Here is a 22,803-nt window from a genome sequence, read left to right on the forward strand (position 1 = left end):
CCTCAGATCGTGAAGCCCCCCCCCCCCCCATGAGGAGGTAATAAAGATGGTTCTGAGTCTTTATGTGGAGGACACTTTCAATCTGTTAGAGGTCAAAGGTCACAGAGACATGAACGTTTCATAAAGTAGACAACTCATAATAAAATAATATATACGGATCCATCAGCTATAGTCAAAGTATTTTATTAAAATTGTCTATTTTGGGGGGGGGGGGGGGTAGACGTCTGATAAAAGAAAAACAACATTTCTACATTTTGCTTTTATATCTTATTTAAATGATGTTGATGAAATCAATAAGATTCTATTCATATGGAAGAATGTCATGTTTGTGGAGAAAACGATTGATGAAGACTTCCTGTTGGACTGAAGAGGAAGAGGACGTGTTGTCGGTCGCCATCTTGGTTGTTTTGTGTAACCGGTAAACAGGAAGTGACGTATAGACCTGTCAATCACCGTGTTGCACCGCCCTAAAGCAGCCCCAGCTCTAACCAGAGGAGTCTCCCCCTGGTGGTCGGGAGAGAGAATGCAGCTTAAAGAACGAGAGGTTTGTCCCTGCAGCACTTTGTTAGCGTAGCTTCGTTAGCATCTCCATCAAAACTTTTATTGTGAAAAGTTGGGACACAAACAGTGAAATAGAAATAAAGTTATTTAAAAACTGTGTTGATGTTCAGACTGGAGATTAAAATGTCTCCAGATCACGACAATACCACAGAGGCGTTGTTCTTCCTCCTCCTCCTCCTCCTGCTGCTGCTCCTCCTCCTCCTCCTCCTCCTGCTGCTGCTCCTCCTCCTCCTGCTGCTGCTCCTCCTCAGAAGTCGTCATCGTCACAGATGTCCAGATACACATCGAAGGCCTCCCGGTTGCAGTTCCCATCGGGGGTGAACACGTACTTGTGGAACGTCCCGTCCACACAGATGGCTGGAGGAGGACAGGAAGCCCGTTAGAACCCCTAGTTCAGCCCTTCAAAATAAAAGTCCTGCTCCTCTCTGGACTAGAAGTAGAAAACTAGAACACGTCTTTAGAGAATAGCCCTTCAAAATAAATACTAACTTTAACTTTAAGTTCAGTCAAAGTTTCTCTGATGTCACATGACGGTGACATCATACAATACGGTTAAAATAAACAAATTATTTGGAGCAAGATTTTTAAATAAGACGCTTAGAATAAAATGTTTTTGAAATATAAAAAAATATATTTGTCTGACGGAAGGTTTGTCACAACTGATGTGTTCAAGGACCGTCGTAAAGATAGTTATATGTTCCTATAATATTCATCGTAATGTTTCCTCACCGATGACGGAGTTCACGTTCTTGGACGTGTTCTTCCCAAACGCACAGATGCAGGCGCACTCAGCCGGCACCGTGAAGCTCGCCAACGACCACTGGCTGTCCACGTACTGACCAATCACAGGGCCCACCTTGCCCACACGCGCCAGCCTGAGGAATCAATCAGTTACTCACAGGGTCATCAATGATGGAGCTGATCACTGATCAGTGATCAGCAATGATGGAGACAGGTTCAGTAAAAAGAACGACCAGCCCCCTGTGGACTAAAGTGGTAGTGTTGGTTCTGCTGCCCCCTGTGGACTAAAGTGGTAGTGTTGGTTCTGGCGCCCCCTGTGGACTAAAGTGGTAGTGTTGGTTCTGGCGCCCCCTGTGGACTAAAGTGGTAGTGTTGGTTCTGGCGCCCCCTGTGGACTAAAGTGGTAGTGTTGGTTCTGGCGCCCCCTGTGGACTAAAGTGGTAGTGTTGGTTCTGGTGCCCCCTGTGGACTAAAGTGGTAGTGTTGGTTCTGGTGCCCCTGTGGACTAAAGTGGTAGTGTTGGTTCTGGCGCCCCCTGTGGACTAAAGTGGTAGTGTTGGTTCTGGCGCCCCCTGTGGACTAAAGTGGTAGTGTTGGTTCTGGCGCCCCCTGTGGACTAAAGTGGTAGTGTTGGTTCTGGTGCCCCCTGTGGACTAAAGTGGTAGTGTTGGTTCTGATGCCCCCTGTGGACTAAAGTGGTAGTGTTGGTTCTGGCGCCCCCTGTGGACTAAAGTGGTAGTGTTGGTTCTGGCGCCCCCTGTGGACTAAAGTGGTAGTGTTGGTTCTGGCGCCCCCTGTGGACTAAAGTGGTAGTGTTGGTTCTGGTGCCCCTGTGGACCAAAGTGGTAGTGTTGGTTCTGGCGCCCCCTGTGGACTAAAGTGGTAGTGTTGGTTCTGGCGCCCCCTGTGGACTAAAGTGGTAGTGTTGGTTCTGGCGCCCCCTGTGGACTAAAGTGGTAGTGTTGGTTCTGGTGCCCCCTGTGGACTAAAGTGGTAGTGTTGGTTCTGATGCCCCCTGTGGACTAAAGTGGTAGTGTTGGTTCTGGCGCCCCCTGTGGACTAAAGTGGTAGTGTTGGTTCTGGTGTCCCCTGTAGACTTAAGTGGTAGTGTTGGTTCTGGTGTCCCCTGTGGACTAAAGTGGTAGTGTTGGTTCTGGTGCCCCCTGTGGACTCCAGTGGTAGTGCTGGTTCTACTGCCCCCTGTGGACTAAAGTGGTAGTGGTGGTTCTGGCGCCCCCTGTGGACTCCAGTGGTAGTGCTGGTTCTACTGCCCCCTGTGGACTAAAGTGGTAGTGTTGGTTCTGGCGCCCCCTGTGGACTAAAGTGGTAGTGCTGGTTCTACTGCCCCCTGTGGACTAAAGTGGTAGTGCTGGTTCTGCCCTGTGGACTCCAGTGGTAGTGCTGGTCCCTGTGGACTAAAGTGGTAGTGGTGGTTCTGGCGCCCCCTGTGGACTCCAGTGGTAGTGCTGGTTCTACTGCCCCCTGTGGACTAAAGTGGTAGTGTTGGTTCTGGCGCCCCCTGTGGACTAAAGTGGTAGTGCTGGTTCTACTGCCCCCTGTGGACTAAAGTGGTAGTGCTGGTTCTACTGCCCCCTGTGGACTAAAGTGGTAGTGCTGGTTCTGGTGCCCCCTGTGGACTAAAGTGGTAGTGTTGGTTCTGGTGCCCCCTGTGGACTAAAGTGGTAGTGTTGGTTCTGGTGTCCCCTGTGGACTAAAGTGGTAGTGCTGGTTCTGGCGCCCCCTGTGGAATAAAGTGGTAGTGTTGGTTCTGGTGCCCCCTGTGGACTAAAGTGGTAGTGTTGGTTCTGGTGCCCCCTGTGGACTAAAGTGGTAGTGTTGGTTCTGGTGTCCCCTGTGGACTAAAGTGGTAGTGCTGGTTCTGGCGCCCCCTGTGGACTAAAGTGGTAGTGCTGGTTCTACTGCCCCCTGTGGACTAAAGTGGTAGTGTTGGTTCTGGTGCCCCCTGTGGACTAAAGTGGTAGTGTTGGTTCTGGTGTCCCCTGTGGACTAAAGTGGTAGTGCTGGTTCTGGCGCCCCCTGTGGACTAAAGTGGTAGTGTTGGTTCTGGTGTCCCCTGTGGACTAAAGTGGTAGTGCTGGTTCTGGTGCCCCCTGTGGACTAAAGTGGTAGTGCTGGTTCTGCTGCCCCCTGTGGACTAAAGTGGTAGTGGTGGTTCTGGCGCCCCCTGTGGACTAAAGTGGTAGTGCTGGTTCTACTGCCCCCTGTGGACTAAAGTGGTAGTGGTGGTTCTGGCGCCCCCTGTGGACTAAAGTGGTAGTGTTGGTTCTGGCGCCCCCTGTGGACTCCAGTGGTAGTGCTGGTTCTACTGCCCCCTGTGGACTAAAGTGGTAGTGGTGGTTCTGGCGCCCCCTGTGGACTAAAGTGGTAGTGCTGGTTCTACTGCCCCCTGTGGACTAAAGTGGTAGTGTTGGTTCTGGTGTCCCCTGTGGACTAAAGTGGTAGTGCTGGTTCTGGCGCCCCCTGTGGACTAAAGTGGTAGTGCTGGTTCTGCTGCCCCCTGTGGACTAAAGTGGTAGTGGTGGTTCTGGCGCCCCCTGTGGACTAAAGTGGTAGTGTTGGTTCTGGTGCCCCCTGTGGACTAAAGTGGTAGTGCTGGTTCTACTGCCCCCTGTGGACTAAAGTGGTAGTGGTGGTTCTGGCGCCCCCTGTGGACTAAAGTGGTAGTGTTGGTTCTGGCGCCCCCTGTGGACTCCAGTGGTAGTGCTGGTTCTACTGCCCCCTGTGGACTAAAGTGGTAGTGGTGGTTCTGGCGCCCCCTGTGGACTCCAGTGGTAGTGCTGGTTCTACTGCCCCCTGTGGACTAAAGTGGTAGTGGTGGTTCTGGCGCCCCCTGTGGACTAAAGTGGTAGTGTTGGTTCTGGTGCCCCCTGTGGACTAAAGTGGTAGTGTTGGTTCTGGTGCCCCCTGTGGACTAAAGTGGTAGTGCTGGTTCTGGCGCCCCCTGTGGACTAAAGTGGTAGTGTTGGTTCTGGTGCCCCCTGTGGACTAAAGTGGTAGTGTTGGTTCTGGTGTCCCCTGTGGACTAAAGTGGTAGTGGTGGTTCTGGCGCCCCCTGTGGACTAAAGTGGTAGTGCTGGTTCTACTGCCCCCTGTGGACTAAAGTGGTAGTGTTGGTTCTGGTGCCCCCTGTGGACTAAAGTGGTAGTGCTGGTTCTACTGCCCCCTGTGGACTAAAGTGGTAGTGCTGGTTCTGGCGCCCCCTGTGGACTAAAGTGGTAGTGTTGGTTCTGGTGTCCCCTGTGGACTAAAGTGGTAGTGCTGGTTCTGGCGCCCCCTGTGGACTAAAGTGGTAGTGTTGGTTCTGGTGCCCCCTGTGGACTAAAGTGGTAGTGCTGGTTCTGGTGTCCCCTGTGGACTAAAGTGGTAGTGCTGGTTCTGGCACCCCCTGTGGACTAAAGTGGTAGTGTTGGTTCTGGTGTCCCCTGTGGACTGAAGTGGTAGTGCTGGTTCTGGCGCCCCCTGTGGACTAAAGTGGTAGTGTTGGTTCTACTGCCCCCTGTGGACTAAAGTGGTAGTGTTGGTTCTGGTGTCCCCTGTGGACTAAAGTGGTAGTGCTGGTTCTGGCGCCCCCTGTGGACTAAAGTGGTAGTGTTGGTTCTGGTGCCCCCTGTGGACTAAAGTGGTAGTGTTGGTTCTGGTGCCCCCTGTGGACTAAAGTGGTAGTGTTGGTTCTGGCGCCCCCTGTGGACTAAAGTGGTAGTGCTGGTTCTACTGCCCCCTGTGGACTAAAGTGGTAGTGGTGGTTCTGGCGCCCCCTGTGGACTCCAGTGGTAGTGCTGGTCTCACGCGGAGCGGCGGTTGAGTTTGGTGTCCTTGAGAGCGAAGATGTGGACGGTTCCTTTGTCGCTGGAGGCGCACAGGAAGGACGAGTCGTGGCTGAAGTTGATGCTGCAGACGAACAACAGAGGAGCGTCAGCAGAGACTCTGGCCCGCCCACGACCCGTCGGCCCCGGCGAGCGGGTACCAGTAGAGGGTGGCGGCGTCCGTCCCCCGCCGCAGCTCCACCAGCTTGTCCCGGGTGGTGGTGTCGAACAGGCGGATGAGCGTCCCCTTGCGCGAGGCCGACGCCGCCACGCTGCCCGGCTGGTTCAGCGCCACGCAGGCGATCTCGCTCTGGTGGGCGTTGACGGTGAACGGCGCCGACGAGGTGCCGGGCTTGGTGTTGGACAAGTCCTGAGAGGGAGGGGGGCACACACACACATGTACTTTATTAATTAATCAAGTCGTGTACTTCCTGTGGGCGTGTCTATTCATTGAAGCTGTGTACTTCCTGTGGGCGTGTCTATTCATTGAAGCTGTGTACTTCCTGTGGGCGTGTCTATTCATTGAAGCTGTGTACTTCCTGTGGGCGTGTCTATTCATTGAAGTTGTGTACTTCCTGTGGGCGTGTCTATTCATTGAAGTTGTGTACTTCCTGTGGGCGTGTCTATCCATTGAAGCCGTGTACTTCCTGTGGGCGTGTCTATTCATTGAAGCCGTGTACTTCCTGTGGGCGTGTCTATTCATTGAAGTTGTGTACTTCCTGTGGGCGTGTCTATTCATTGAAGCCGTGTACTTCCTGTGGGCGTGTCTATTCATTGAAGTCGTGTACTTCCTGTGGGCGTGTCTATTCATTGACTCACCACCAGCTGCAAGCTGCCGCATTTATGACCCGGGAACACCAGCAGCTGTTTCTCCAGACTCGGACACAAGTCACACAAACCTGCAGGAGACAGGACCCGTGATTATTGATTATTGATTATTAAAAAGTAAAAAGTGATGCTAATTTATGAATAAAAACAAATTGATTATTTTTTTAAACCCCATCAATGATTCTTTTTGTTATCCTTTAACTTTATTGACATATGAGGTTTTACAGAACATAGGAGGGGAGACCACGCCCCTCATTCAGCCAATCATTCGAGCCGACGGTACTTAAACACGTCACACCGATTCACGCCCTCTTCCTCTCAGCGGCGACATTCCCACCAGCTACCGGGACACCGGTAACCCGCCGACCTTCTCCCTCTCTCACCCATCTAACCCCTCTACCTCCTTTACTTCTTACCCCTCGACCCCATCCCTACATCCCTACATCCCTCATCCCCACATCCCCACATCCCTTCCCCTCGACCCCTTTTCCTTTTCTCTTTCGCTAGAAGAGGCTTCGCCTCAGCGCCGACATACGGCGCTCTTCCAACCGGTCGAGATCCAGCCGCTCGAACGCGGGCCGTGATGGACCTCCACGCCGACGCTCCGCCGAGTGCTTTACTTCCCACCCCCTGGGTGGACAGTACGTAAGCCGAAAGACGCACTCGCCCAGCGCAACATTCCATGTAACAAACCTGACAGGAAAACCAGACTATCAACGCCTGACGGACCGCCGGCGGAACACCACGGCACTTCCGGGTTCCCGGCGTCGCAACGGCAGCAACGCCAAGGACGTCACGACTTCACTATTAACCCCTGCTCATGCTTCCTTCCGCCTTCCCCTCCCCTCCCTCATCCCCAAAATGTACGTAATAATAACCATAATACCCTGCATGCAACCCTTCCTTCCACAGGAAGAGACACGTCGCGCATCGGACAAGCACAATCCTAAACTACTGGCCTGAAACAAACGGTCCTCCTCAACCCGATACGGAGGAGCAGCTGCGTTCTGAAGCCTCGGAGTCTCCTTCACTTTCCACGCTTCGTCGCCAGCATCGTCGGCTGCTTCGGCCATCCACGATCCCCGCGCCACTCATCATCCCGCCGGAGCTCCCGACTTCGGCGCCCACCACGCCCCTCGCCACCTCATCTCACCATTCCGTGCCAGAGGAGCGCCCGAAATAGAGTTGTTTCTCGTCGGAGACCGCAAGGCGCTTTGCGTTGTTCCTGCTCCTGCAGCCGGTCAGACATGGCCGCCCACGGCTCGGGCCTCCTCTCTCGCTCCAAATGTTCCACCTGTCGGCACGCCGGAGCCGTTCCGAGGCATACACGAACGGTCCAGCACCGTTGCAATCTATTCAGACAAAGCTTCGACATAACATCCGAGCCTTCCGTCCAAGGGGTCAAAACCTGACCAGTGACTCACTTTCGGTTCCTCGTGCAGGAAGACCAACTCATACGCACCAGCCTCCGACTCCCGACCGGACAGCCATCGCGGCTCTTCTACCATCATGCCTCGACCACCACCCCATCCATTCACCCCTACCCGACTCTCTACATCCCTTCCCCCTCGACCCTAATCCTCACATCCTCTCATCCCTTTACCACTACCCTAATCCCTACATCCCCCGACCCTCATCCCGATATCCCTTCACCCCCTACCCTAATCCCGACTCCCTCTACCCTAATCCCCACATCCTTTTCAACCCTTCACCCTCTACCCTCTATCCTTCCATCACACCACCCGCACCCCATATCCCACCTGCATAAACTAATGTACACTACTAACCTCTCCTGATCCTGTCCTCGTTGCTTCGTTCGTTTCACAGGTTTCCTCGGACTGCGGTTGCATCCGAACCCTGACCCCACCGGTCATCCTCTCCCGGTCGTACTCAAATCGCGAGTAACTTCCTCCTTCCTTGCACCCCCTCCCTTCCTATCCCAGTTGAATGGCGAGGATAACGTCTTCCTTCCTCAACCCTCACACAAACTACTAACCTCGCTTGATTCTGTCTTCGTACTTTCTCGCTCCACAGGTTTCATGGATCGCAAATACACCCGCTACCTACACTTCAGCCTCATCGCTTTCATAATTGCACCCTACTAACCTTGCTTGAACCCGTCGCCTGTTCGCCACACAGGTCTTCAAGGATCCTGCTCACACCCGTACTGTGATCCTGCCATCCACCACTACCTTCACAAGCCGTCGAATCGCTACTACAAAGGCCTCTACCTTTCCTCACCCCACTACCATTATTCTACCATCCGACTCTGCGCTATCAGTAGTCTTATCGTCATCATTCTCTGACCGTCCCAATAACAGGAATCTTTTTCATCATACGCATCTAACGCATAGTAACCTCGTCGCGTCGTAGAAAAATATATCCACTCTTTTGGGGCTCTGCATCAGCCTCAACCCACTAACGCATAGCCACGCAGCAGCGGGCTCCATGAAGACGAACCAACTGCACACGCAACAGTCTGCTTCCCACTTCAGTTCCCAACACAGCCACACTCGCAGCTCAGGCTAGCGCTTCCTCTGCACAGCCAAGTATTAGATTCGATCGTCTCCCTGGCTTCGGCCTCCCGCATCCTCCAGTTTACCACCTCGAACTTCGACCACGCCCGACATCTCCGTCCCGCCGACACATCATCCATAACCCTAAACTCTGCAAGAGCAACAACTTTGTCTGCCTCAACTCACCTTCGCCTTTCGACTAGACTCATGGCGGCATGACCCTAACCACGCCTACTCAAACGCTCGTCGCCAGCCAAACCTCTTAGCAACCACATCTTGAGACGCTTGGCCACGGTCCTCCCTCACCGTCCTCTCCGATACCCGCTCCTACCTAACGACACTCGTAACGGGCATGCACGCTTTTCATTAAGCCATCTTTTGGGGACTCTGCACAGCCAGAGCTTCAGAAGAGACAACCCCCACCCACGAGTCTCCACCCCCACCGTTCCCTCTAACCACCAGACGTCAGCAGTCTCCAATAGCACCTCCAACCCGCTCTTCACGACCCTTCTCGTTCCAGACATAATCAACCCTTCATTCATTTATTTCACAATAAACTAACTGTAAACATGTATCACTGCTGGCGTGGTCTTCCTTAGTGAACTATGGTGTTTATTTTCACAAAACACACAATTCTTTTTCTGAGCGTTGGTCACACGGTGTGTTCAATACCCAGGATAAAGCGGGTCGTTACAGCTTCACCTTTGGGGTTGTCTCTGGTGTCGAACTCAAACAGTTTGACCGGGTTCTCTGGGAAACTGTAGACGTAGATCCTGTTCTTCAAGACGATGATGATCCTGAAGAAGAGACGCAGGGTCATCATGTAGGTCACTATTGTTATGGTTGTAGTTCACTATTGTTATGGTTGTAGTTCACCATTGTTATGGTTGTAGTTCACTATTGTTATGGTTGTGGTTCACTATAGTTATGGTTGTAGTTCACCATTGTTATGGTTGAAGTTCACCATTGTTATGGTTGTAGTTCACTATTGTTATGGTTGTAGTTCACTATTGTTATTGATGTAGTTCACCATTGTTATAGTTGTAGTTCACCATTGTTATCACTGTAGTTCACCATTGTTATGGTTGTAGTTCGTAGAAACAGGAACTCACTTGTCGTGCCTCATGCGAACAGCCAGCACTGGTTTGGTGAAGGTGAACTCCAGGACCAGTTTGTCTTTTGGGTCTCGACACTCTCGAGCGTCGTCCCAGACCAGAACTGAAACACAGTCCAGCTCGAGTTCATGTTTTAAGTCTAAATTTTAACAATAACCAAAGACTAGTCATAAAAAAACATGAATAAATTAAAATAAGTGACTAACCAGATATTTCAGAGAATTTGGGGTTGACTCCGCCCCCAATGACAGCCAGCAGGTTGGAGCGATGCAACATGGAGCAGGAGGCCACACTGCCCACCTGCTCATGGTCTACACACACACACATTATAAAAGTACTTTGTGTTTGCGTCTCCTGGAGATACACATATGATCATATATATATATATATATTTATATATATATATATGTGTGTGTGTGTGTGTGAGGCTCACCCAGGTGACCTTTCTCCATCAGCGGCTCCACGTTGTAGATCCGGACCCCCGTCTCCATGGCGCAGCAGAAACAGCCTGAGAGGTACAAGTACACAGAGAAGTACTTTATACTTCTCCTGCTCTCAGGGACAAATACTGGGCTGTGTACTACTTAACTCATTTACCTGAAGTTACTTTATGACTTAAGATGTTGTCAATATATAAAATAAGACCTTTCATAGAAGTACAGCTGAATACTGTAATCAATACAGTATTTAATGTAAGAACTAATACAGTATTAATGTAATAAATACAGTATTAATGTAAGAATTAATACAGTATTAATGTAAGAATTAATACAGTATTAATGTAATAAATACAGTATTAATGTAGGAATTAATAGTTTCAAGTTTCAAGTTTCAAGTTTCAAGTTTTTTATTGTCACATCCCCTTTTATACAAGTATAATCGGTTCGTGAAATTCTTATGTGCAAAACACCCGACAGCAGTAGCAGACTAAAAAAAGAATAAGAATGAGAATAAACTATACAATATCCACACACAAAAAAGAAGAAAGTATTAACAATATATATATAAAACAGTGTAATAGAATATACATCATGACAATATATATATATAAAACAATGTAATAAAATATACACTTTTTTGAGACTATATATATATATATGTATATACATACAATGTATATATACAATATATATCTATATAAACAATGTAATAAAATATACACCATGGCCATAGATATTCACAGAATATGTTCTGGTGTGTAGTGTTAATGAGGGTCTCAGTCCTTGTTCAGCAGCCTGATGGCCTGACTGAAGAAGCTGTCCTCAGTCTGTTTGTCTGACACTTGATACTGCGGTATCGCCTGCCTGACGGTAGAAGGGTGAACAGTTTGTGGCGGGTGGTTATTGTCTTTCATCATCCGTTTGGCCCTGGCCACGCACCGCCTGGTGTATATGTCCAGGATGGAGGAAGCTCACCTCCAACGATGTACTGTGCCGACCGCACCACCCTCTGTAGTGCCCTCGCTCCAGGGCGGTGCAGTTCCCGTACCAGACGGTGATGCAACCTGTCAGAACACTCGATGGTACTGGTGTAGAATGTTCTGAGGATGCGGGGCCATGTTGAATTTCCTCAGTCGCCTAAGGAAATACAGGCGTTGTTGGGCCCTTTTCACCACGTGAGTGGTGTCGTGGTCCATGTGAGGTCCTCGGAGATGTGCACGAGGAACTTGAAGCTGCTGACCCTCTCTACTGCAACCCCGTCTATGGAGATGGGGGTGTGCTCTCCTCTCCGCTTCCTGTAGTCCACGATCAGCTCCTTGGTCTTCTTGACGTTGAGGACGAGGCTGTTCTCCTGGCCCCACTGTACCAGTGATCCAACCTCCTCCCTGTAGGCTGTCTCGTCGTCGTCGGTGATCAGTATTGATGTAATTAATACAGTATTAATGTAATAAATACAGTATTAATGTAGGATTTAATCAATGTAACAGTATTTACTGTATTAATGTAATAAATACAGTATTAATGTAGGAATTAATACAGTATTGATGTAATTAATACAGTATTAATGTAATAAATAGAGTATTAATGTAGGATTTAATCAATGTAACAGTATTTACTGTATTAATGTAATAAATACAGTATTAATGTAGGAATTAATACAGTATTGATGTAATTAATACAGTATTAATGTAGGAATTAATACAGTATTGATGTAATTAATACAGTATTAATGTAATAAATAGAGTATTAATGTAGGATTTAATCAATGTAACAGTACTTACTGTATTAATGTAATAAATACAGTATTAATGTAGGAATTAATACAGTATTAATGTAATAAATACTGTATTTAATGTAAGAACTAATACAGTATTAATGTAATAAATACAGTATGTATTGTATTTAATAAAGTATTACTGTAATACATACTGAATTCAACAGTATTTAATGTATTTAACGTAGTATGTAACGTAGTTTTTAACGTAGTATTTAATGTAGTATTTAATGTCGTATTTAACGTAGTATTTGACGCAGTATTATTTGTAGTATTTAACGTAATAATAACGGTATATCTGTCGGTACTCACTCTGGTTCTGGTTGAACTGCAGACTGTTGACTCCTCTCTGCTGAGTCATGGCTCCGTTACCGGGAAGTTACCGGGAAGTTACCGGCAGGTTACCGGGACGTTACCGGCAGGTTACCGGCTGTAACGGAGGAGAAACACGACGTGAACTTCTCCAGCTGAACGAAACCGGAAATAAACGGTTTACCGTTCAAACGCACACCGTTTCACCGTGAGGCGACGCGGGTCGAGCGCGGGAAACGGGACGGCGCGAGATGACAACAAAAACAACAACAACAATAGAGGTGTCGCAAGACCGCGATTTGTTTTCGTTTTTCCAGCAGTGACGTGTGCAGCACGTGCTTCCGGTTGTTTCCACTTCCGGTCTGTTTTTACAATAAATACAATCTAAAACCCGATGAGATATAAATAAAAACCCTCGTGACGACCAGACTTTAATTATTAAAACATAAAACACTTAATGATTAGCTTTAAGTTTCGCTCTAGTGATTTAAAAACACGTGTTAAATATTCAAGCTTCTCTTACAAGGGAATCATTTACAAAATACATACGAAGATACATTATTGAAGAACATTGTAGAACAATGAAGAAGATTGAAGAACAATGAAGAACATTGTAGAACATTGAAGAACAATGAAGAACATTGAAGAACATTGAAGAATTGAAGAACAATGAAGAAACATTGAAGAACAATGAAGAACATTGAAGAACAATAATGAAGAACAATGAAGAACAATGAAGAACATTGAAAAACAATGAAGAACAATGAAGAACATTGAAGAACAATGAAGAACAATGAACAACATTGAAGAATATAAGAACAATGAAGAACAATGAAGAACATTGAAGAACAATGAAGAACATTGAAGAATATTGAAGAACAATGAAGAATTGAAGAACAATGAAGAATATTGAAGAACATTGAAGAATATTGAAGAACATTGAAGAATATTGAAGAACAATGAAGAACATTGAAGAACAATGAAGAATATTGAAGAACAATGAAGAATATTGAAGAATATTGAAGAACAATGAAGAATATTGAAGAACATTGAAGAATATGAAGAACATTGAAGAACATTGAAGAACAATGAAGAATGAAGAACATTGAAGAACAATGAAGAATAAGAACAAGAATATTGAAGAATATTGAAGAACAATGAAGAATATTGAAGAACAAGAATATTGAAGAACAAAGAATATTGAAGAATATTGAAGAACAATGAAGAACATTGAAGAATATATTGAAGAACAATGAAGAACATTGAAGAACAATGAAGAACAATGAAGAACATTGAAGAACAATGAAGAACATTGAAGAACATTGAAGAACATTGAAGAACAATGAAGAACAATGAAGAACAATGAAGAACATTGAAGAACATTGAAGAACAATGAAGAACATTGAAGAACATTGAAGAACATTGAAGAACATTGAAGAACAATGAAGAACAATGAAGAACATTGAAGAACAATGAAGAACATTGAAGAACATTGAAGAACAATGAAGAACAATGAAGAACATTGAAGAACATTGAAGAACAATGAAGAACAATATTGAACAGAAGAATATTGAAGAACATTGAAGAACAATGAAGAATATTGAAGAACAATGAAGAACATTGAAGAACATTGAAGAACAATGAAGAACAATGAAGAACATTGAAGAACATTGAAGAACAATGAAGAACAATGAAGAACAATGAAGAACATTGAAGAACAATGAAGAACATTGAAGAACATTGAAGAACAATGAAGAACATTGAAGAATATTGAAGAATAATGAAGAATATTGAAGAATATTGAAGAACACTGAAGAACAATGAAGAATATTGAAGAACATTGGAGAACATTGAAGTACAATGAAGAATATTGAAGAATATTGAAGAACATTGAAGAACATTGAAGAACATTGAAGAACAATGAAGAACATTGAAGAACATTGAAGAACAATGAAGAACATTGAAGAACATTGAAGAACAATGAAGAACAATGAAGAACATTGAAGAACATTGAAGAACAATGAAGAACAATGAAGAACATTGAAGAACATTGAAGAACATTGAAGAACATTGAAGAACAATGAAGAACATTGAAGAACATTGAAGAACAATGAAGAACAATGAAGAACAATGAAGAACATTGAAGAACAATGAAGAACATTGAAGAACATTGAAGAACAATGAAGAACAATGAAGAACATTGAAGAACAATGAAGAACATTGAAGAACATTGAAGAACAATGAAGAACAATGAAGAACATTGAAGAACAATGAAGAAATATTGAAGAACATTGAAGAACAATGAAGAACATTGAAGAACAATGAAGAATATTGAAGAATATTGAAGAACAATGAAGAACATTGAAGAATATTGAAGAATAATGAAGAATATTGAAGAATATTGAAGAAATGAAGAACATTGAAGAACAATGAAGAATATTGAAGAATAATGAAGAATATTGAAGAACAATTGAAGAATATTGAAGAACAATGAAGAATATTGAAGAACAATGAAGAACAATGAAGAATATTGAAGAATATTGAAGAACATTGAAGAAATAAGAATATTGAAGAACAATGAACAATGAAGAATATTGAAGAATATTGAAGAATAATGAAGAATATTGAAGAACAATGAAGAACATTGAAGAACATTGAAGAACATTGAAGAACAATGAAGAACATTGAAGAACATTGAAGAACAATGAAGAACAATGAAGAACATTGAAGAACAATGAAGAACATTGAAGAACAATGAAGAATATTGAAGAAACATTGAAGAACATTGAAGAACAATGAAGAACATTGAAGAACAATGAAGAACATTGAAGAACATTGAAGAACATTGAAGAACAATGAAGAACAATGAAGAACATTGAAGAACATTGAAGAACATTGAAGAACAATGAAGAACATTGAAGAACAATGAAGAACAATGAAGAACATTGAAGAACAATGAAGAACATTGAAGAACAATGAAGAACATTGAAGAACATTGAAGAACAATGAAGAACATTGAAGAACATTGAAGAACAATGAAGAACATTGAAGAACAATGAAGAACATTGAAGAACAATGAAGAACATTGAAGAACAATGAAGAACATTGAAGAACAATGAAGAACAATGAAGAACATTGAAGAACATTGAAGAACATTGAAGAACAATGAAGAACATTGAAGAACATTGAAGAACATTGAAGAACATTGAAGAATAATGAAGAATATTAAGAACAATGAAGAATATTGAAGAACAATGAAGAACATTGAAGAACATATTGAAGAATAATGAAGAATATTGAAGAATATTGAAGAACAATGAAGAACAATGAAGAATATTGAAGAATATTGAAGAACATTGAAGAACATTGAAGAATGAAGAACAATGAAGAACATTGAAGAACAATGAAGAACATTGAAGAACAATGAAGAACATTGAAGAACATTGAAGAACAATGAAGAACATTGAAGAACATTGAAGAACATTGAAGAACAATGAAGAACAATGAAGAACATTGAAGAACAATGAAGAACAATGAAGAATATTGAAGAACAATGAAGAACATTGAAGAAATATTGAAGAACAATATTGAAGAACAATGAAGAAGAACATTGAAGAACATTGAAGAACATTGAAGAACAATGAAGAACATTGAAGAACAATGAAGAACATTGAAGAACATTGAAGAACAATGAAGAACAATGAAGAACAATGAAGAACAATGAAGAACATTGAAGAACAATGAAGAACATTGAAGAACAATGAAGAACATTGAAGAACAATGAAGAACAATGAAGAACAATGAAGAACAATGAAGAACAATGAAGAACAATGAAGAACAATGAAGAACATTGAAGAACATTGAAGAACAATGAAGAACATTGAAGAACAATGAAGAACATTGAAGAACATTGAAGAACATTGAAGAACATTGAAGAACAATGAAGAACATTGAAGAACAATGAAGAACAATGAAGAACATTGAAGAACAATGAAGAACATTGAAGAACAATGAAGAACATTGAAGAACAATGAAGAACAATGAAGAACATTGAAGAACATTGAAGAACAATGAAGAACATTGAAGAACATTGAAGAACATTGAAGAACAATGAAGAACATTGAAGAACAATGAAGAACATTGAAGAACATTGAAGAATGAAGAACAATGAAGAATATTGAAGAACATTGAAGAACAATGAAGAATATTGAAGAATATTGAAGAACATTGAAGAATATTGAAGAACAATGAAGAATATTGAAGAATATTGAAGAACAATGAAGAACATTGAAGAACAATGAAGAACAATTGAAGAATATTGAAGAAATAATGAAGAATATTGAAGAATATTGAAGAACATTGAAGAACATTGAAGAAATATTGAAGAACATTGAAGAACAATGAAGAATATTGAAGAACAATGAAGAATATTGAAGAACATTGAAGAATATTGAAGAACATTGAAGAACAATTGAAGAAATAAGAATTGAAGAACAATGAAGAATATTGAAGAACATTGAAGAACATTGAAGAACAATGAAGAACATTGAAGAACAATGAAGAACATTGAAGAACAAATAAGAATATTGAAGAACAATGAAGAATATTGAAGAACAATGAAGAACAATAATGAAGAATATTGAAGAACATTGAAGAACATTGAAGAACAATGAAGAATATTGAAGAACATTGAAGAACAATGAAGAATATTGAAGATCAATGAAGAACATTGAAGAACATTGAAGAACAATGAAGAATATTGAAGAATATTGAAGAATAATGAAGAATATTGAAGAACATTGAAGAATAATGAAGAACAATGAAGAATGAAGAACAATGAAGAATATTGAAGAATATTGAAGAACAATGAAGAATATTGAAGAACAATGAAGAACAATGAAGAATATTGAAGAACAATGAAGAATATTGAAGAACATTGAAGAATATTGAAGAACAATGAAGAATATTGAAGAACATTGAAGAACAATGAAGAATATTGAAGAACAATGAAGAATATTGAAGAACATTGAAGAACATTGAAGAATGAAGAACAATGAAGAATAACATTGAAGAACAATGAAGAACATTGAAGAACATTGAAGAACATTGAAGAACAATGAAGAACATTGAAGAACATTGAAGAAGAATATTGAAGAACATTGAAGAACATGAAGAATATTGAAGAACATTGAAGAACAATGAAGAACAATTGAAGAAATATTGAAGAACATTGAAGAACAAAGAATGAAGAACATTGAAGAATATTGAAGAAAAGAACAAAGAATATTGAAGAACATTGAAGAATAATGAAGAACAATTGAAGAATATTGAAGAACATTGAAGAACATTGAAGAAATATTGAAGAATATTGAAGAACAATGAAGAATATTGAAGAATATTGAAGAACATTGAACAATGAAGAATGAACATTGAAGAACATTGAAGAACAATGAAGAATATTGAAGAACAATGAAGAATATTGAAGAACAATAAATATTGAAGAACATTGAAGAATATTGAAGAACAATGAAGAACATTGAAGAACATTGAAGAACAATGAAGAATATTGAAGAACAATGAAGAATATTGAAGAATATTGAAGAACATTGAAGAACAATGAAGAACATTAACAATGAAGAACATTGAAGAACAATGAAGAACAATGAAGAACATTGAAGAACATTGAAGAACATTGAAGAACAATGAAGAACATTGAAGAACAATGAAGAACATTGAAGAACAATGAAGAACATTGAAGAACAATGAAGAACATTGAAGAACATTGAAGAACATTGAAGAACAATGAAGAACATTGAAGAACATTGAAGAACAATGAAGAACAATGAAGAACAATGAAGAACAATGAAGAACATTGAAGAACATTGAAGAACAATGAAGAACAATGAAGAATATTGAAGAACATTGAAGAACAATGAAGAATAATGAAGAACATTGAAGAACATTGAAGAATATTGAAGAACATTGAAGAACATTAGAACAATGAAGAACATTGAAGAACAATGAAGAACATTGAAGAACAATGAAGAACATTGAAGAACATTGAAGAACATTGAAGAACAATGAAGAACATTGAAGAACAATGAAGAACAATGAAGAACATTGAAGAACATTGAAGAACAATGAAGAACATTGAAGAACAATGAAGAACATTGAAGAACAATGAAGAATATTGAAGAATATTGAAGAACATTGAAGAACAATGAAGAATATTGAAGAACATTGAAGAACATTGAAGAACAATGAAGAACAATGAAGAACATTGAAGAACATTGAAGAACAATGAAGAACATTGAAGAACAATGAAGAACATTGAAGAACATTGAAGAACAATGAAGAACATTGAAGAACATTGAAGAACAATGAAGAACATTGAAGAACATTGAAGAACATTGAAGAACATTGAAGAACAATGAAGAACATTGAAGAACAATGAAGAACATTGAAGAACATTGAAGAACAATGAAGAACAATGAAGAATAAAAGAATATTGAAGAACAATGAAGAATATTGAAGAACAATGAAGAATATTGAAGAACATTGAAGAATAATGAAGAATATTAATATTGAAGAACATTGAAATATTGAAGAACATTGAAGAACAATGAAGAATATTGAAGAATATTGAAGAACAATGAAGAATATTGAAGAATAATATTGAAGAATATTGAAGAACATTGAAGAATATTGAAGAACATTGAAGAACAATGAAGAATATTGAAGAATAATGAAGAATATTGAAGAATATTGAAGAATATTGAAGAATAATGAAGAATATTGAAGAATTGAAGAAATGAAGAATATTAAGAATATTGAAGAACATTGAAGAACAATGAAGAACAATGAAGAACATTGAAGAACAATGAAGAACATTGAAGAACATTGAAGAACAATGAAGAACAATGAAGAACATTGAAGAACAATGAAGAACATTGAAGAACATTGAACAATGAAGAACAATGAAGAACATTGAAGAACAATGAAGAACATTGAAGAACATTGAAGAACAATGAAGAACATTGAAGAACATTGAAGAACATTGAAGAACAATGAAGAACATTGAAGAACATTGAAGAACATTGAAGAACAATGAAGAACATTGAAGAACATTGAAGAACATTGAAGAACATTGAAGAACATTGAAGAACAATGAAGAACATTGAAGAACAATGAAGAACATTGAAGAAAGAACATTGAAGAACATTGAAGAATATTGAAGAATATTGAAGAACATTGAAGAACAATGAAGAACATTGAAGAACATTGAAGAACAATGAAGAACAATGAAGAACATTGAAGAACATTGAAGAACATTGAAGAACATTGAAGAACATTGAAGAACAATGAAGAACATTGAAGAACATTGAAGAATATTGAAGAACAATGAAGAAAAGAATATTGAAGAATATTGAAGAACAATGAAGAACATTGAAGAACAATGAAGAACATTGAAGAACAATGAAGAACATTGAAGAACATTGAAGAACAATGAAGAACAATGAAGAACATTGAAGAACAATGAAGAACAATGAAGAACATTGAAGAACAATGAAGAACATTGAAGAACAATGAAGAACATTGAAGAACATTGAAGAACAATGAAGAACATTGAAGAACAATGAAGAATATTGAAGAATATTGAAGAACAAAAATATTGAAGAACAATGAAGAACAATGAAGAACATTGAAGAACATTGAAGAATATTGAAGAACTATGAAGAACATTCAAGAACAATGAAGAATATTGAAGAACATTGAAGAACATTGAAGAATATTGAAGAACAATGAAGAATATTGAAGAACATTGAAGAACAATGAAGAACATTGAAGAATATTGAAGAACAATGAAGAATATTGAAGAATATTGAAGAACAATGAAGAATATTGAAGAACATTGAAGAACATTGAAGAACAATGAATGAAGAACATTGAAGAACAATGAAGAACATTGAAGAACATTGAAGAACAATGAAGAACAATGAAGAACAATGAAGAACAATGAAGAACATTGAAGAACAATGAAGAACAATGAAGAACATTGAAGAACATTGAAGAACATTGAAGAACATTGAAGAACAATGAAGAACATTGAAGAACATTGAAGAACATTGAAGAACAATGAAGAACATTGAAGAACATTGAAGAACAATGAAGAAATGAAGAATATTGAAGAACAATGAAGAATATTGAAGAACATTGAAGAACAATGAATATTAACAATGAAGAATATTGAAGAACAATGAAGAATATTGAAGAATATTGAATGAAGAATATTGAAGAATATTGAAGAACAATGAAGAATATTGAAGAACAATAAAGAACAATGAAGAATATTGAAGAAAGAATATTGAAGAATGAAGAACATTGAAGAACATTGAAGAATATTGAAGAACAATATTGAAGAAGAACATTGAAGAACAATGAAGAACATTGAAGAACATTGAAGAACATTGAAGAACAATGAAGAACATTGAAGAACATTGAAGAACATTGAAGAACAATGAAGAAGAACAATGAAGAACATTGAAGAACATTGAAGAACATTGAAGAACAATGAAGAACATTGAAGAACAATGAAGAACATTGAAGAACATTGAAGAACATTGAAGAACAATGAAGAACAATGAAGAACATTGAAGAACATTGAAGAACATTGAAGAACATTGAATGAAGAATAAAGAAATATTGAAGAATATTGAAGAACAATGAAGAATATTGAAGAACATTGAAGAACATAAGAATATTGAAGAACAATGAAGAATATTGAAGAATAATGAAGAACATTGAAGAATATTGAAGAACAATGAAGAATATTGAAGAATATTGAAGAACATTGAAGAATAATGAAGAACATTGAAGAACAATGAAGAACATTGAAGAAAGAATAATGAAGAACATTGAAGAACATTGAAGAACAACAATGAAGAATATTGAAGAACAATGAAGAATATTGAAGAACATTGAAGAACATTGAAGAACAATGAAGAACAATGAAGAATATTGAAGAACAATGAAGAACATTGAAGAACATTGAAGAAATGAAGAACAATTGAAGAACATTGAAGAATTGAAGAACAATGAAGAACATTGAAGAACATTGAAGAACAATGAAGAATATTGAAGAATTGAAGAACAATGAAGAAGAACATTGAAGAACATTGAAGAAATATTAAGAACATTGAAGAACAATGAAGAACATTGAAGAATATTGAAGAACAATGAAGAATATTGAAGAACATTGAAGAACAATGAAGAATATTGAAGAACAATGAAGAATATTGAAGAACAATGAAGAATATTGAAGAATATTGAAGAACAATGAAGAATATTGAAGAATATTGAAGAACAATGAAGAACAATGAAGAATATTGAAGAACATTGAAAGAAGAATATTGAAGAATAATAATGAAGAAATTGAAGAACAATGAAGAATATTGAAGAACAAGAACAATGAAGAACATTAAGAACATTGAAGAACATTGAAGAACAATGAAGAACAATGAAGAACATTGAAGAACATTGAAGAACAATGAAGAACAATGAAGAACATTGAAGAACAATGAAGAACATTGAAGAACATTGAAGAACAATGAAGAACATTGAAGAACAATGAAGAACATTGAAGAACATTGAAGAACAATGAAATATTGAAGAACATTGAAGAACAATGAAGAATATTGAAGAACAAAAGAACAATATTGAAAACATTGAAGAACAATGAAGAACAATGAAGAACATTGAAGAACAATGAAGAACATTGAAGAACAATGAAGAACATTGAAGAACAATGAAGAACATTGAAGAACATTGAAGAACATTGAAGAACAATGAAGAACATTGAAGAACATTGAAGAACAATGAAGAACATTGAAGAACATTGAAGAACAATGAAGAACATTGAAGAACATTGAAGAACATTGAAGAACATTGAAGAACATTGAAGAACATTGAAGAACAATGAAGAACATTGAAGAACATTGAAGAACAATGAAGAACAATGAAGAACATTGAAGAACATTGAAGAACAATGAAGAACATTGAAGAACAATGAAGAACATTGAAGAACAATGAAGAACATTGAAGAACATTGAAGAACATTGAAGAACATTGAAGAACAATGAAGAACATTGAAGAACAATGAAGAACATTGAAGAACATTGAAGAACATTGAAGAACAATGAAGAACATTGAAGAACATTGAAGAACAATGAAGAACATTGAAGAACAATGAAGAACATTGAAGAACATTGAAGAACAATGAAGAACATTGAAGAACAATGAAGAACATTGAAGAACAATGAAGAACAATGAAGAACATTGAAGAACAATGAAGAACAATGAAGAACAATGAAGAACATTGAAGAACATTGAAGAACAATGAAGAACATTGAAGAACATTGAAGAACAATGAAGAACATTGAAGAACATTGAAGAACAATGAAGAACATTGAAGAACAATGAAGAATATTGAAGAACAATGAAGAATATTGAAGAATATTGAAGAACAATGAAGAATAATGAAGAATATTGAAGAACATTGAAGAATATTGAAGAAACAATGAAGAATATTGAAGAATATGAAGAATATTGAAGAATATTGAAGAACAATGAAGAATATTGAAGAACATTGAAGAATATAGAAGAACAATGAAGAACATCGAAGAACATTGAAGA

The 22,803-nt window shown here is 39.5% G+C and overlaps 1 protein-coding gene across 3 annotated transcripts; it reads right to left on the reverse strand.

The window, feature by feature from the left end:
- Positions 1 to 167: 167 nt before the first annotated feature.
- wdr45 (WD repeat domain 45) lies at positions 168 to 12,420 on the reverse strand. Of its 3 annotated transcripts, none has more exons than XM_056432986.1 (11): positions 12,311 to 12,420; positions 12,112 to 12,229; positions 10,019 to 10,093; positions 9,792 to 9,896; positions 9,583 to 9,688; positions 9,173 to 9,267; positions 5,946 to 6,025; positions 5,288 to 5,496; positions 5,110 to 5,211; positions 1,291 to 1,436; positions 168 to 918 (listed from the first exon to the last, which is right to left on the reverse strand). In XM_056432986.1, the coding sequence occupies exons 2-11, from the start codon at positions 12,158 to 12,160 to the stop codon at positions 809 to 811; spliced, it is 1,077 nt and encodes a 358-aa protein (XP_056288961.1). In that variant the 5' UTR covers positions 12,161 to 12,229; positions 12,311 to 12,420; the 3' UTR covers positions 168 to 808. The 3 variants fall into 3 exon arrangements, with proteins under 3 accessions (XP_056288961.1, XP_056288960.1, XP_056288959.1); XM_056432985.1 differs by having other exon boundaries at positions 12,296 to 12,420; XM_056432984.1 differs by having other exon boundaries at positions 12,112 to 12,420.
- Between the last annotated feature and the right edge of the window lie 10,383 nt (positions 12,421 to 22,803).

The sequence above is a fragment of the Pseudoliparis swirei genome, chromosome 15 (assembly GCF_029220125.1).
Source record: "Pseudoliparis swirei isolate HS2019 ecotype Mariana Trench chromosome 15, NWPU_hadal_v1, whole genome shotgun sequence".
Lineage (NCBI taxonomy): Eukaryota > Metazoa > Chordata > Actinopteri > Perciformes > Liparidae > Pseudoliparis > Pseudoliparis swirei.